The 18,229-nt window shown below is 38.0% G+C and overlaps 1 protein-coding gene across 1 annotated transcript in view; it reads right to left on the minus strand.

Moving 5' to 3' along the window:
- LOC136251057 (gamma-aminobutyric acid type B receptor subunit 2-like) overlaps positions 1 to 18,229 on the minus strand; it is a 43,921-nt gene that overhangs the window by 9,784 nt on the left and 15,908 nt on the right. The window contains exons 6-7 of the mRNA XM_066043434.1: positions 4,330 to 4,527; positions 3,976 to 4,236 (exon numbers count right to left, since the gene is read on the minus strand). Coding sequence (XP_065899506.1) covers positions 3,976 to 4,236; positions 4,330 to 4,527 — 459 coding nt within the window. The remainder of the gene's footprint in view (positions 1 to 3,975; positions 4,237 to 4,329; positions 4,528 to 18,229) is intronic.

Genomic DNA, 18,229 nt, shown 5'->3' on the forward strand with positions numbered 1-18,229 from the left:
GTGTGTATGGTAATACACATGGAGATTAAACACTCTGGTAAAAATGAAGACAAAGAGAAGCGTAATGAAATAATTTAGAAAATATAAAATTTAAATTTATGAAGCTACAGAATGATTACTTGTAAAGAGTGCATAGGATATTCAATTACCTTTTGTACAAAATGCCCAAATGCTACGATGCATTATTTGCTTGAGACTTATGCATCCTTTTACATATATATGGATCTGTATGTATACTCTGGTGTATACTAATATATTTATGATATCGCATAATTTATTGTGATAAATTTCTATGTTGGGATTTTGATATAATTCTTTTCATACTGTGACAATTTATTGTGACGCATAATGGTGTAGCACTTTTAGTTTACTGGAAAATGATGTTTAATACAGTACAGCAAAACTTTTTAAAACAGGTTTGCACTCACAGCCACCCTTCTTCAGCCAGCTGTGGGCGCGTACCTAGTTTTCTGAAATTGGTTTGGCAAAACCATGTGTCTGTGTGTTGGTAATTGTCTGTCCAACACCCAAGTGAGCAAACAGGTTTGAGCTTTAGAAAATAAGCAAATAAAGGCTGTTTACATACTGTATTAAAGCTTAATTTTCTATTTTTGCCGCATTTACTTAAAAGGGATGTGGCTCGTAACTGGAACCAGGTGAAACAGTTCAGTAGGGGCTAGCTTACTTGCTGTAACAGAAATAAAACAAATGAAACATAATGTAATAGGCCTTGTAGGCTACCAGGAATGGTGCATCTTCTCACATTGATAGGGGGTATATCTCCTTTGTATGCGAACGAAATTTAAGAACAGCCATGAGACTTCATGTAGAGAATTAAATACGAAAAGACAACAGACAAACAGTTAAGAAGATACTTCTGTGTGTAATTTGTGGTTTAAAGCAGTTTGCTCAAGTTACACTTTCTTAGCGATACATACCAACATAATTGATGAATTGATGGATGAATTAATAAATAATTGATGAATATGAAATAATTGGTGAATTATGAAATGTGTTTAATTTTAATGTACTGCATGCGTTGTTGCAAAACAAGGTGAGAAACAAAGCTCATAGCATGCTGTGTGTTAATTTATAAAGAGCTGATTATTTCAAGAGGTAGTATTTACCTGGCAAGTGTGGTTTTTAGTAGTACAGCATTAACTTGTTTCTTCAATAAAGACTTTCATAGTGGCAGAAACCAGGAAGTGTACAATGCCAATTGCTGATGATGCAAAGGTTGAGTCACAAGCCACTAACTACTCGTCATAATTGTGCCAGTGACTGCTTTACATACGTAAGTTGAAATTATTGTATGTATACAGCAATTTACAGGCAAAATCTTGAATCAACACTTTCTTTTTGTATTTTAAATGTATACCCCAAAACCAACCATAAACTGGTGAAGTTTGTTTTCACACCTCATTGTTCTTATCTACAAATGCAATGATGATATAAGACAAACTAGTGCTCTACCAATACAAAAAACTACCGATCTGATAGCAAGCCAAAGAATCTATGTTAATACTGATGATTGCTCTATAATTTTGTGCTTGCTTACATGTTCATGGCTATATAAAGTTGTATTATAGTGCCTGTATTTATTTGCAATAGTGTTTATAATTCCTTCTAAGTTACATGATTGTACTATTTGTGAGTGTCTAATAGGATTCTGCAGTGACTGTTCTATTAGAGTATCTCGATTTCTCATACAAAACGTGATAAATTGCTGTTACTCATTTTTTAACAAAGCAAATCCTGCACCTTTTATGCTAGAATGTGTTTTCCAGCCTGTTGCATAAGCTTTACTAGCATAGCACTTGCTATAATACTTTGATTCGATGGAATACTATATAGAGAAGTTACAATGGTATTGTACTGCAGAGTTTATTTCATTACTTTTGCAATACTCTATGTATTATATAGCAGACAATTTTTTGAGGATTTTTAATAGAACACACATAGAATGTTCTAGAACAATCTAGATTTTCCAATGGTAGATCTTAGGGATGCAACAATACGGGTAAATACCATATTGCGTATTGCCTTAAAAAATATTGCAATAGATTGCTGTATTGCAATACTTGGATTAAGGCCTTTGGTGATGTTGAAGTGCTATACTTCTGTAAATAACTCATGAATTTAAGCTTCATAAGATACAGCAGATAGCATTAGTGTCATGTGGTGTACACCCACCAGTCAAAAGCTGCTTATAATGGCCAACAGTTATCAAATACTAGGTATTACAGTACAAGTAGGCAGTACTACAACCAGTACTGTTTGTTTAGGATATGTGGCTTCTAAAACATCAACAATTACATTCTGGTGGCTTTGATTCCTGCCCTCCAGGAGGGTGGCAGCTGAATAGGCTAATTATCCACAAGCCACAGCCCATTACAACCCTGCAATATTATGCAATATATTGTAACACAGCAATATATTGCATTACGCAATATATCAATATGTTTCATCATACATATTGTATTGTATTGTGATAGAAAATATTACAATATATCAATATATTGTTGCACCCCTAGTAGATCTATGAAATTATGAATTTTTACTACTGAGTAGATTAAGTTAAAATTATTATTTATAAAGTAGAGATGAACAACCAGATCAGTGAATAAGGATTTGGACATTCAATATGGAGGTCCCTGGTTCAAACACTGGTAAGATTTATTTTGACATTTTTCATGCATCTTTTTTACCCTGTGGTAACTGTTCTATTAGAGTATTTCGACCCCGCAATTTACAGTTGTTTGGTTTTTGCCTATAACTGTCAATGCGATTTCTTTTAAGCCACAAAATGTTTGAGCTATGATGGTTAACTTATACGCATACTGATTTTTTTAAAAGTTATTCCCATAAGCAATTTACCCTGTAGGTATGACAACAAGTTGGCCCTTTTAATTGAAATAATTGTCTATTGCTCAATGACTATTACTCAGATTTTCACCAAACTTGGTACATGATTGTGCCGCAATACGTTCTTAAAGTGTACCAAAGCCCAAGAAAATCAAGTAACACATTTGCATTTTATAATGGTTTTTGTAAAATGAATAATCTAAGCCCCATGAGCCCCTTAAACAAAGAAGGAAAATAATAAAATGAAGAAATTAAGCCGAAGTTTGGAAGGTTCATATTTTATAATTGCATTGGGCAATCCTGCTTAAATTTGGTGTGTAGGGTGCTGAAGGTGGAGGGAATTTGCAGTATAAAAATGATTCCAATTCGAGAAGGGAGCATGGAGCAAAGTATGTGTGAAAATCGTGTTTTGTTTCTTTCTGTAAATATACTCATGGCATGGCGTGCCAGCTTTCTTTGCCACACAGTACACTACTGTGTGTCTTGATTACTGTACTGTATGATACGTAAAGCAAACAGGAAACAACTTGAGTACCGTGATTGGGTTGATTAAAAGGAAAATGTGATGATGAATTCATTTAAGATTTTCCAGAATTTTAACAGCCTGTGATATCATTGCATAACTGGAGTTTTAAGTAAGCAGGAATAGAGATGAAGGATTCAGGCTTGCCGATCAACAATTAGCCAAGTTAACTGTAGCCTGAAGTGTTTTTTTCAGCTGCTCAACATAGTAGTAGGTGATTGAACAGGCCACTTCAAGGTGGTCACTACATAGCGCACTGTTTACACTTGTTTATGATGCTAGTCAATTACCTGGGTGAAATACATGGACATGAGTTATTGTGTACATACAGGTGCCATTTTGTTTCCCTTTTACAGCTCAACAGCACAAGGTATTAGAAACCTTTTCCCATTGTTTTATTGTTGTCATGTTCGTTTGACCATAAATACTTAAATGGTTTGCCTATGTAAACAATTGAATTTCATTCTCCCTTTAAGTTATTTTTTTGATGAAATGCTGATGCCAAAAGTTTGCTTCTACCAAATTTTATAGCAATGCGGTACACAAAATACACCTAGTATGCTAATCATATGTATTAAGTGACTCACAGTTAATCCAAAAAAATTCACTTTCTTTGCTTCTTCATATAAGAGTTTGGAGATGTCTGTAGATAACTTATCATCGTATGTAAAATTTTTGAAAGTCACACCACTGGGTAGTTTAGATGCAGTACTGTTAATCGCTAATGCTGCTGTCCAGACTGCATCAAACATGAATGCACTATCATGTATGCCAAGTAGCTGAGAGTCATTGCTTATTTTGTATTGTTCAATCTTGCTGTCATAATAGGATTTGAAATAATTCCAGCTCTTGAAGAAAAGAATAAATAAGAGTTAGAATTCAATGCACAACAGCAACATAAAACAATAGAGAAAGAATTAGATTATCAATGGCACACTTACCATGTTTCCCACATTGAGCTTATCCTTATCATTTTCAGCAAGTGAGGGATAATGGTTATATGTTAATGACCTCTTCAAAAATTTTTGCAAAACAGAATTATCAACAGTACAATTATTAGCTCTAGTCCACCAGCCATCTGTGTACCAATGATAAAACATCCATTGATAATTAGGATGGTGCATTCCAAATTTAGCTGCCTATACCAGAATAAATTTGCAATTGTTAACATGATGCAACACATCATGGTATGCACATGTAGTGTAATCACATACGTAAATTAATTGACTTAAACTACTAAATACCAATTTTATTATAAAAAATACATAAATGCTCATCACTGTTTCTAAGACTGGATCTAATAAAACTGTCATGAGCATATAAATTACTGATTAATCAGCTTGATTGATATAGTGGAACCATACTAATGGCACAACCACATGAGATGGCAGTTATAGTTAATCTATGCACACATCAATTTTCAAGTTATTGTTATTCTCATAAGCGGTTTACCGTGTATCCATGACAGAAAATTGATCATTTAAAGTAAGTAATTGTCCATAACACTGTGAACATTTATCAGATTAGTGTCAAACTAGGTAAATAATACATTGTCTATGTGTGTCAAATTTCAAGGAAATAAAATGTGACCTGCTGAGCAAAAACCGGCTGTTTTTGCCAAGTTCTATTTTGCTATTAAATTGCATTGAAATAAACTGGGTAAAAATACATACTACATAAAAATTTTATGCACGTTTCAATCGCTTCGGTATGTACTGAAACAAATAAAACTTATATACCACCAGATGCTCCTGTTCATTGGGAGTAACAAAATTTTGTTTTGTGTTCGTACAGCATATGGTACGTGAGTTATGAATGCTTATGTACGAATCGGTAGAAATAAAGTTTACCGTCGTAATGTATTGTTGATATGGCCTTCTTCTTTGTCCACACAGAGACGCACAGAGAAAACACTACACCTTAATCCATGTGCCAGTTCAGGTGAACAGACTGAGCCAAATCCCATCTTTGTAGCTTGTTTCAGTCATGAGTTATGATTGATTAAGTAAGTGCCTGTAATTTATTTGCCGTACTGTTGCTGTGCAAATTCCTGTCCTAACTGTCTATCGCTATAACTCCAAGACTATTCATCACAAAAGGCTGAAACTTTGGCTGTTCACTCCTTTGTTACTATAGATAACAGAGAAGCAGTAAAATGGAATTCAAGGAATTTGTGAAAACGACCGGTTTTTGCTTGAAAGGTCACAAATAAATAATGTACGCTATATAGCAATTTTTGTATAGTGTGCAAAATGTATGAGAATTTATTTCTAATCCCCTTATGAAGAAACAAGTTGATGTTATACTACGTACTTCTAAAAACCAGATGCCCATGCAGTTAATACTATCCCATTCTTACTCAATAGGTAATTAATCAACCATGTATATAATTTAGTTTATATTCATGCTATTGCTATTGTTAATTCTGCTAAGGAAGCGTAACTCTAGCAAACCACTTTCAACGCACAAAACTATCTTCAAATGTGTTTTTTCACGCAAACTGTTTAGAGAAAGCCTCAAGGTTCCCTCCATTTTGGTTTGCATAAGTACGGGACACGTCCCCTTTCTCTTTGAAGAAATTTGCTATTTCTGGTATCCTACGAAGCCTATCACACTGTTTTTACGGTAGTATTATGCCCATATAGCCCATTACGAAAGTTGTTCACAATGTGTTCTTTAATGAGGTTTACATGACAATTTAAACCAAGTTAATTTATGAAACAGATGATGTAATTGTGGTATGCATACAGAAATAACTGTAGGGTATATGCATGCGTGAAGTAGGTACGTGACCATCATTTGTCACTTCGATACAGTGTTGGCACTGCTTAAGCCTTCAGCTGGTTTCCTTTCTCTTCTGGATTGTGCTCAGTATGCCACGTTTCAAGACGAAGAAGGCAGCCAAAATGAAGGAGTCTACCAAGACAAAGAAGCCCACACCGGCGTCCACTGCTAAAAACCCCTCCCGGTCCAATCGAGGGTCGGAGGAAGTGATCCTGCCTTCAACAACCCGGACAACACGCTTGACTGGTGGCCAGAAGAGAACGTCACTGGCAGTAGACATCCCGGGACGCAAGAAACGACGCACCACTTGCAGCGACGACCCAGCAGGAGGCGACGAGACAGCAACAGCCCTCACCACAGCTGACATCCCAAGGATCGTGGCTGAGGTTTTGCAAGGTGTTACTCACACTGGGGACCAGGAAGACGATGGCACGGACCCGCTTTCCAAAGATGAGGACGGCTCCAATGACGAGGATGAAGGTAGATTTCTTGTGTAGTTGTGTGTTAGTATAGTAGGTCACAGTAGCTAATAAATTCCACATGTCATATTGTAGTGCATTGTGGCTAGCTAGCTGGTTAATGTTATTAGTGATAATCTGTGTACTTTGGTGACTGCTATTACCTGTGCATTTACAAAGTGTTATCACGTTTGTGGTGTGCTGTTAGCTTTGTAACTAATTAGATTCCCCTAACACGCTGGGAGGGGTCCTGTGTACTGAATCAACAATTCTTTGCCTGCAAACACTTTAAGACATGCTGTGGGTAGTCTTGTGTACTGAAACAACATAATAACTTTCACTGACCCAATCCCCCTTAAGTAACAGTATAATCAAGCACTATCCATGCACCAGCGATTCCCTAGCACTTACATGGTAGGTTCGAGAGACATCACTGTACTATAAGAAGTTTGCTTATGTTCGGTCACAGATCTTCCTTTGGACTTGAATAATGTCCGCTTGATGGATGACTCAGCGAAAGTAGGTGAAGCAGGGAGTCAGTCACTTCAACAGACATTTCTGGGAGCAGCTCTTCCTCCAGTCCCCTACAAATTAGTAAAGAAAATAGAGTCTGGAAATTTTGTCGAATTTGGAGATCTCCTTGCTGGAAATCTTAGTCTCTCAGACGATGATTCAAGACAGAAATCAAAACACCACAGGGTTTCTGGCATCACTGAGTGGCTTCAAGGATTTGCTGTGTATGTGGCAGTGCTGTCAAGGAAACAACCTCACCGCATCCCTGGGGTACCAATTAATCATCCTGGAAGCATACAGTGAATCTAGAAATGAATGTTGGTTAGGTTATGATAGACGTTTCCGGAAATGGGCAGCCTCCCACCAAAACACCCGCTGGGCTGCAATCGAACCAACATTGTGGAGTTTGGCTTTCCAAGGGCAAGCTAGATGGAACTGTTGCAAGCATTGCTTTAGCTTATCCCACAACTCATCTGATTGTGATCTTTCACCAGACCCCCAACCGCGACAGCAAGTCCAACCAGACCTATTATCAAGATCTACCCACAGACCAATATGCTACCAGTGGAATGACACCCTATCACCAACTTGCATGTTTCGTAACTGTCGCTATGATCATGTGTGCTATATATGTGCTAACAGTCCAGCGGCTAGGAGCTTAAACCACAAAACTTTGTTTTGTCCTTTTAGAGCATCAGACAATGTCTTTACCCCAAGGCCACCACGAAAGCAGCAATTTAACTTGCGAGGTACATAGTGATGATGACCAGAAGAACTCTTGGCTGTCCATAAACTGATTACTGTACTTAGTGTAGGCAACCGACATGTGAATTTTTTCTTCCTTTTAGTAATCAAGTAATATTAAAACAAGTTGTTAATCAATACACATGGTCATGTATCGACGCCTCACTGGACAGTTGAATTGTCAGCTGGTAGATACCTGTGGTATTACTCGTGACGGAACGCTGCGCTTAACAGTAGTTTTATAACCATCTTCATCAGCTTCAAACACAGGAACTACCACAGTGAGAGCAAGCTCTGATGATATAGAAAAACATACAATTATACTCATTACCCACAGTTAAATGAGTTCTTTCTAAAAACAGTTTCCTACTACAATACTAAAAATAGAGCAGTCCACAAACTAATTACTGTCATATGAATACAACAAACTACAGACAATAATTACATAGCTGAAATGTCTCATGGTTCTCCTGTCACATTACTACATAAGAATATATAAGACTGTTCATGTTTTTACTGTAATTATAATCACATACAGCAAGCTTGGCATTGGGTCAGAGTAGCAAATGGTAATTATTCAGCCCTGTGTAGATCCCCCCTCCTTTTCTGTGTAGTGCTGTGCATGTACCCACTTGTATATACTGGTTTCTGTGTGAATACATGTTTTGTGTGTTGTTATATATGGTAATTTACCCAGTTGTACCTCCTAAGAAAACAAATATTCATTGCGTTGCAGATGTACCACTGACCTCTGCTCAAAAAAGGAGAGTCTTGCAGATCTCACAGTTATACGAACTGTGGCTACCAGAATGGGAAAATCACCTTTACGGGGCTCCAGATATCCAACTAGTTCCACCATCAGCCAGTAACATCAATACCCCATTAGTGCTAAGTAGCTGGCATCAGCACTTCAAGGAGCACCCTAATCAGGAATTGGTCAAGTACTTTCTACAAGGGATCACTAATGGATTCAGAATTGGATATAAGGTGTATGCAAAAAAGCTTAAGATTTCCAAGAGGAATCTTCAAAGTGCCCTTCTACACCCAGAAGTTGTAGATGAATACATCCATGCAGAATTGTCATCACATAGGGTAGCAGGTCCTTATTCACCCAGTGAATGCCCATTTGTGAATACTAGCCAGTTCGGTGTAATCCCAAAAAATCATCAGGCAAACAAGTGGCGTCTTATCGTGGACCTGTCTCACCCAGGAGGTCACAGTGTTAATGACGGCATTCCATCTCACCTTTGCAGCTTGTCTTATATCACAGTAGATGATGCAATCCACCAAATCTTACAGACAGGCAAAGGTACCCTTCTAGCTAAAGTAGATATAAAGAGTGCCTTTAATTTACTTCCTGTCCATCCAGCAGATAGACATCCATTAGGAATGAAATGGGGGAAGACCATTTCTATTGATTTGTGCCTTCCTTTTGGCCTCCTCTTGGTACCACGGTTGTTTAACATCCTTACAGACCTATTGTCATGGTCAGCACAGCAGAGTGGAGTTTCTTTTGTTATACACTACTTGGATGATTTTCTGACAATGGGCCCTCCAATGTCAGAGAAGTGTGGAAATCTTGAAACACCTTTGTGAAGAGTTGGGTGTACCTTTAGCACATGAAAAGTGGAAGGGCCCTCCTCAACCACAATCACTTTTCTGGGAATAATTCTCGACACGGTCCGAGTGGAGATCAAACTATCCACAGATAAGCTACACAAAATCCAGGATACCTTGTCAAACTGGGTTGGAAAGAAAAAAGCCAAAAAAGAGACACACTTTCTTTAGTTGGCTTACTGCAACATGCAACGAAGGTGGTGTGGTACGGAAGAACCTTTGTTGGCAGAATGTATGCAGTAGCAGCAAAGGTGCAAAGGTTGCATTATTTTGTCAGACTGAACAGAGAATTCCACTCAGACCTAATGTGGTGGTACATGTTCATCCATGCTTGGAATGGCTTCAGCATCCTACGTTCCCCTTACTCAAAGATTGTTCCCAGTATAGTGATCCAGACTGATGCCTCAGGATCATGGGGTTGTGGTGCTGTTTAGAATCACAGGTGGCTACAACTACAATGGCCCACAGAGTGGATAGATGAAACCATCATGGTGAAGGAACTAGTCCCAATTGTGTTGGCTATTGTAATCCGGGGGTATTCCATGGCTAGAGTGGAGATACTAGTAAAAAGTGACAACCTTAATGTTGTTACAGCGATCAATAAAGGATCTTACAGAGAGGCAGTGGTAATGCACCTGCTGCGATGCATATGGTTCTTTGTTGCCCACTTTGACATCAGGGTGGTAGCCAAACACTTGCCAGGAAAAGACAACGTTATGGCAGATGGACTTTCTAGGAATGACACTACCGAAAGGGCCAAGCTTACTGCAGGCCTCTCAAGGTGGCCAACACTTGTGCCAACATCCGTCCTGCAAATGATCTCTCCAAAGGGACCTGACTGGGTATCCCCCAAATTCCAAAAGTTGCTGGAGAAGACTTTGTTAACAGTGGACAAGCCCATGCGATGAGCTATAATTTGTGTGTGTGTGTGTGTTTGTGTGTGTGTGTGTGTGTGTGTACCTGTAGAAAATAAATAAATAACTGTTTGTTTGATTTAGATACTTCGCTGTATGCTGTGCAATGTGTATATTTTAATGATTATTAAGCTACTATAAGTTCATTTGGGCTCCTTTTCCAACGTCTTGTACTGTCGTTAACAGGCATGGCAGTGAACATGAGCAACCTTTGGCAGCACTACTTTCAGCTGGGGCTTTCCCCCTCAACAAGAAAGGCTTACCAAGCTGGCATCTGTACCTATAAAGACTTCTGTGCCAAGGCAAAGAGAAGAGTAACCCCTACTTCAGAGATCACACTAATTCTGTTTGTGTCACATTTGGTAGATAAAAAGTGCTCCTTTTCAACTATAAAAGTTTACTTATCATCAATTAGAAATGCTCATGTAGCCAAGGGGGAGCACAAATATTTTGATAAGGTATATACACTATGCCTACAACAAGTGATGAAGGGAATACAGAAAAAATTGGCCGCCACAAAATCTCAGAGGATCCGCAAGCCTATTACCATCCCTATTATGTCACAAATGCAGCATTTGCTGGCAAAGGAACCTGCTTCATACCATAATTGAATGTTGTGGGCAGCCTGTTGCACTGCCTACTTAGGCTTTCTGAGGTCAAGCGAATTTACAGTACCATCTCAAACCACCTTTGGCCCATCCATACATCTCTCACTTGCAGACGTGGCAGTTGACTCCAGATCGTCACCCAAAATAAATTCAATAACTATTAAGCACTCCAAAACTGACCAATTACAACAAGGTCACAACATTTACTTGGGAAAAACAGGACATATTATCTGCCCAGTGAAAGCAATGACATCTTACCTGGCTATTAGAGGTAGCCATTCAGGGGCTCTGTTTGTGCAAGAAAATGGGATGGCTTTGACTAGACGATCATTCAGTTCAGCAGTCAAGGCTGTCTTTGGGAAGCTCCAGCTAAAGTATAATGAATTTAACACCCATAGCTTCCGAATTGGAGCAGCTACTACAGCAAAGGAATTTGGAATATCAGACCTGCACATAAAGATATTAGGACGATGGAAAAGTGATGCTTATCAATCTTATATACACACTTCCCCACGCCAGCTAGTAAAGCTCTCAAGGCAACTGTTATGGAATATCTAGCACTACTCATTTGACAGCATGTAAATTATGCAATTTGTGAACTTTACAGCACACATCTAGCTACATGTAAGCATACATTTACTATCAACAAAAGTAGACTTTGGCTTGTTTTGTTTTTCCTCACATATTCATAACACATACTTTACTACATTTTTGCTTGGGTGGAAAGCCATCTGTAGTTAAAGATGTCTTTCTGTGGCGGTCTAACACCCAAGCATATGTGTGCAGTCGCTCTCATGTAATTTGAGCTATCCTGCATAATCAGGTTAACTATCAAGCTTGATGTTTGTATGGTTGAATGCTCAACAGAATAATGCCTATTAGGTTACCCCAGGCAGACGGAGCCCTTGTACACCTACCAACCCCAACCACAATCAGTCGATGGTGGTGGGTAATCAGGCACTACCTAGTGCTGAAAAAGAAGAGTGGATGGTTGGGTCTGTGTTGAGGTGAGTGCAGTAAATTAAACCCATTTAACTAGAATTTTGAAATAGTGGCCTCAGCGTAAAGTTTAGCTTCTTGCAAAGCCTTCATTTCACATATGCAGGCTGCTTTTGACACAAAACTGTTTGCTTACATGGGCAAAATGACACAGACTCACTCACTCACTCACACACACACACCCACACACACACACACACACACACACACACACAACCTGAACCTTCACCCACTATGTGAGACATGGACAGTTGGCATTTGCTTCCCCAGTTAATGCCAGGTACTAGAGCTGAGTAATATCACAATTTCTTACCAACGACATACCACCACCTGATATTACTAAATATAATGATACCTATGGTATAGCAAAAATATTTGTGACCATCTCAGCGAAAACCTGCCTAGTTCGCACAACCTTCAATTTTTTAAAAATTTCTCAGCAATATCTGCATTGTCAAAGGAATGGTTCACCAAAGTTTCAGCCTTCTGTGGTGAGTAGTTTTGGAATTACAGTGCTAGAAAGTAGGAAGAACAAGGAAATCGACTTGTACAGTGACTATACTAAAAATAAACTACAGGCACTTGCATTCGCAGCCTTAACTTCCGTTTGGATTAGTCTTCAAAGTTGTAATTTGGTTTACAATGTTCACCATGGATTTGCAGATCAACCAAGATATAGATTTAGCCCTGAAGTCATTTGCACATAGGCGTATGAAGGCGGTTTTGTTGAAGAAATGACGACGATTTTGTTTATGTCTACCGCATCATAAACAAACGCACATGACATGCAAACCATTGGGGCTATAGAAATGAAATAAAGATTTTTGAACTCCCCGTGAGTAGCGAATAAGATGGTGTATAGTTTTAATTGATTCGAGTCTTCCTTCTTCGAGTACTGGCCCAATAAAAACTTTCGTATTTTTTCTTGTAGCATGCGTAATTTTACGAATTATTTTTAAAATTAATTTTTTGATTTTCTCGATATGCATGCTTGTGCAAACTAGACGGGTTTTCACTGAGACAGTCACATTTTTCTAAGAAATACATAACCAGCACTTTTTGGGATATAATTTGACTAGCACACCATCATAAATATGTAGAATTACACTAAATACAGAAAATTACTGAAATACGATATTGCAATTTGAAGACAATATCAGGATAATGTTGTGATATTGCCCAGCACTACCAGGTACCCATTGATGGTACAGCTGGGTGAGTTGCTTTCCCAGTTGGCACCAGGCCACCAGGTCCCCATTTAAACAGCTGGGTAGACTGGAGCAATGTGAGTAAAGTTTCTTGCTCAAGGAAACAACAACAACAACAACAATTTGGCGTAACTAAGCATCGAACCTGGGACCTTTGATTACCAGGCCGATTCTCTATCCACACACACATGTTTTTTACAGTAACCAGGCTCATGCAGCCTTTGGCCAGCTGCGGGGTATGTGCCTGGTTAAAAATGAAAACTTTAACTATTTCATATTTTCACTGTGCTAACATTATGAATACAGCTAGACCAATAATAACAGGGTGTGTCACTGCGATTGAGTAAATAGATTGCTAAGAGGTGTGGTCTCAGTACTTGATTGCTATTGATCACATTAATAGGCCTATCGTGAAGTTACAGGTATTTACTAAATATAAGCACTTAAATAACTTTGTGGCATCTGCTCAAGGAAAATGTTGATAGAGAAATTAACGCCTCAATATAGTTTCATTGCATGAAGAAGGACAAAGACCAGCCTGATTGAAGATAAAAGGAAAGACAAGGAGCAGAGGGCACACACTTGTTGGACCCCAAAAGGTACATGCCACTGGTGAGTTTGTTATAGTGGCATAAAATGGTGGCTGTATAGCCTCCAGCCTAGCGACTGTGGTCAGGCTGGCAAATGAAAATTAGAATTCTGGTGATTTTTTTTAAAACAGCCACCTGTAAGAGTTTTCTTGTTTTCAATGCTGTTTTGGACTGATATTATTCCGTAAAGGTGATTTTTGTTGATAGGATGTTTCTAGGATGATTTTTAAAGGCAGCATTTTAGGCGGCGTGCATCACTTTTGGGGACCCCTACATAAACAGTATGGTACTGTTTGATACTTTTAAACAAATGCAATGAGTATGAGGTGGTTTCTTTATGGAAGTTTGTTAAGGGGAATTGATGTAGCAATGTTATTACTTTTATCAAAGCTGTGCAAACTGTTAATAACTGAAAATACATCTGACATACAGAGTGCTAAAAACATGCACTAAAGTACTAATGTGAGGCCTTACAAAGTTAATTGAACAGGATATTTGTGGTCATGCACAGAAGGATTATGTACTGGGCTAAAATTAACTGCAACTGGCAGAATGCATAGTTGGAACTAGTGTTCTGCGATACAGTGCATTACGTATATCACGTATCACCATCAATAAACTTTTCGATACGATACTGTATCACGATACTATAATGAAGTAGTCATGGCTAGTTATGACTGGCATATTAACTAATAGTTGTAACAATATCCAATTTATCTGTACCCTAAAGAGCCAACACTGGTTCTACATTCACTGCATGTGTATACAAACTTCCTTATTCAGTAAATACTGATAACCTACAGTGTGACAAATAGCTGATATGATTTTTAGTATGGAAAACAGAGTTGCTTCTAAAAAGCCCATCTCTACCTGGATACCTGCCTCTATTACACCACCCAGACAATTAGCTACCACAAACATTTTAATGCATGCTCCCACAAAGGCTTGTCCAGATTATTCCACATTTTGATGAGTTGTCAAGATGGCTAGTGTATACAGCAGGTTGTTTACTACTTAATGGTGCAGTTCTCACACTTAAAAGTGTAACAGCTACCGTGTTTTTAGTAAGCCATAACAGCGACATTTATACACGTGTATTTGTATGGCTTCTCGTAACGTTGCGTTTTATAGTACAGGTAAATAGAGAGGCTTTCTATTTGAATATCTACATCACTGTTACAGTAATGGAGTAATCACTGATTGTTCTACTAGAAAACTTTGATATATCGACATTTACTAAGTACAGTATCGTATCGTGATACTTATTTGCTGTATCGATATATTGCCGTATCAATATGTATTGCAGATCCCTAGTTGGAACTTGTACATAATTCCACTATGCACATCAATTATATACAACTATTTCGTGCTGCTCTTAAATTGTGAGGGTAGTTTTGTAATTAAGTGACTACCTAGTGTGAAATGCACTATAAAGACCACCTGTCAAGCCTCAATTAAGTGGATGTCAAAAAGCATTGCTGAAATGGGGCGTCTGGATTCAGTGGAATGGAATGGTGGACTGGAATGGTGGACTGGAATGGTGGACTGGAATGGTGGACTGGAATGGTGGACTGGAATGGTGGACTGGAATGGTGGACTGGAATGGTGGACTGGAATGGTGGACTGGAATGGTGGACTGGAATGGTGGACTGGAATGGTGGACTGGAATGGTGGACTGAAGGTACTTTGGTAATTTCAATTGGCGTTCACCTCTTTATAAAGACCACCTCTTTATAAAGACCATTTTACTGCAATGTTTGAATTGCTGCTATCTTGTGGTTTTAGAGTATATCCCATAGGATGGTCTTATTGATCATTTGTGTGCCACATGCCTGTGATAATCTGATTTGTAATACAGCAATACCCCCATGCAAAAACAACTTTGCTGTACAAAAATGAGATGTCCATGAAACTAAAAGTAACTGACATTTCTAATTAATTCTCAGTAACTCTAATTGGCTAGTAATTTAGCCACCTTTTTTCTCCTCTGTACAATGACAGTGGAAAGGTACCAATTTACTAGCCAATTAGATCTACAGGGAAATAATTAGGAATGCAGTCAGACTGCACAAGTCAATGATAAAGGACCAATAATGTTATATAGATTATTGTAAAGTTCAGTAACATTCATTTCTTGGCTTCACTAGATATTAGCTCCTTTAGTTGCCCAGTTGCTTTTAGTTTTGTGGACACATCCTTTTTTGTATAGCCAAGCTGTTTTGTATGGGATAGATATTACTGTATTACATCATAAATCAGATATCTTACTCTGGCTTTTCTATAGACATAACATGTGGAGCACAATTCATCGATAGGACTGTCTTCTAGGGATACACTCTAAAACAACAATTTAGACATTAAGGTAAAACGGTCTTTGTAAAGAGGTGGTCTATGTTAGAAGGTGGTCTCTATAAAGAGGTGACCACTAATTGAAATTACCTAAATACCGTTCCATTCCACCATTCCATTTCAGTCCACCATTCCAATCCACCATTCCAGTCCATTCCACCATTCCAGTCCACCATTCTATTCCACTGAATTCAGACATCCGCTGAAATGTGTAACTTCTTTACTGACACTTCTACACAGCTTTGACATCACTACATGTCAACACACAATAAATACATTCATGACTGTGTAGGGTTTCCATGCATGCATAGATAGCAATATTCAAATGTTTTCGCAGCAGCATTCCTCCATCCTTCAAAATCTTTATAATTTTAAAGAGCCTTTGTGCTATAACTGTATTTTTTTGGTTAATTGATTTAATGAACACTTTTTTACTAACTTTGGGGCCAAAGGGTTAGATAAATCTTTGTGTGTCTGGGTTAGCAAATGCATTATCTGCTAACTGGATTCAAACATGAATGCCGCTATAGTAGCTCTCATTGCACACATGTGTTCAAATGCAGATATCTTGTAAACAAAATATCCTATGAATATACAGTTTGGAAGCATTACTCTGCGATTAATGGATATTTTCCTAAGCTTTATCCAAGCATTGTAGCTTGATCAAACGTGAAAGAATTTTCGGCCATTTTCAAGACAATAATTATACCTGTCACAAAGGAGAGACGGAAAAAAGAAGTTATAAGATGTTGTAGATCTATCCTTTGTGAGTAGTTTAATGTAAACTAGGTAGTCCATACACAGAGTACCAAGTTTTGTATGTCAAAACACGTATTTTATGTAAAATAAGTTTTGTTTTCAAGAACCAAAGGCCACTATAGTGGCGTTCGGGGCCAAAGGGATTATAAGTCAGACTGCAAAGTTAACTGTGACTGGTCTGCATTTTTGAGTTTTGCTATATATAATGAGTTTTGACTTTATCATAAATTCAGCATTAGGTATAACTAGCACCTTTAGCGCTACCTCATATGTAGCTAGTGGGAATTATGTGTAAGATTCAAGTTACATAACACACGTGGTGAAATCAGCTCTTCTTCACTTGTCAGTCTTTGATCATCCTAGTTTTCAGGCTATAGTCCAGTCCATAGTCCACAGTCAATTCCCTTCGATTACTTGAAAGAAACTAACTGCATCAGATTGCTGGGCTACTACTGTTGCTATAAATAACGATATTCACATCTAGAAGGACTCAGTTTGTTAAGGCTAGGAAGTATACTGATGTAGCATGACTAGTGCTATACAGAGCATGCACTTGTCAGCCAAATGGTTTCACTATTCAGCTAATCACATGCCATAGATCATTAAATTTGGTATAATTATCAGGAAAGCGTGTCTATACACAGCTACAGAGATTTTTTGAAATTTTTGCTTCCAGGACGTTTCATCCTATGATGAAACCATGAATATGTATATAACTGTTGTTCTCCTGTACATAGAATGGACTCTGGCATATTAGGTAAGAAATGCTTATAATTCAAATGGCTAGGTGCTACGTTGTTCCATTTATAGAGAATTTGATGGATTAGGTTATAATTTATGTGGTATGTATCCACTGAAAAGAAATCACATTATCCCACATGTACAGAATTTTGTCTGGTACTGTAGATAGTGTTAGATTGTACGTATACAAATTCCTGTAGAACCCCCCACTAGAACAGAAATTATTAGCAATCGTTGAATTAAGCACATGGATAAAAATAGGGGCTTGCTAATAAGAATTGAGAATTGTCTGGCTTGATATAATTACTTCAACACCACCTTAATAAATAAATAAATAAAACAAGTGTAGATATGGTATGCAGTACTAGCAGTACTCCAGGTTGCACCAGTGCAATAAAAGATGATTTGTATTCAGCTCATGTGAAACATTTTCAGTACTTGCACAACATTATTACATACATATATATATACATGCAGGCTTACCCTCCCTACTCCATTTATCAAGTTCTGTAGCCTTAAAGCAGTAATCATATGTATGAGTTGTGTCTCTACCAAAA

Source organism: Dysidea avara, chromosome 3 (assembly GCF_963678975.1).
Source record: "Dysidea avara chromosome 3, odDysAvar1.4, whole genome shotgun sequence".
NCBI lineage: Eukaryota > Metazoa > Porifera > Demospongiae > Dictyoceratida > Dysideidae > Dysidea > Dysidea avara.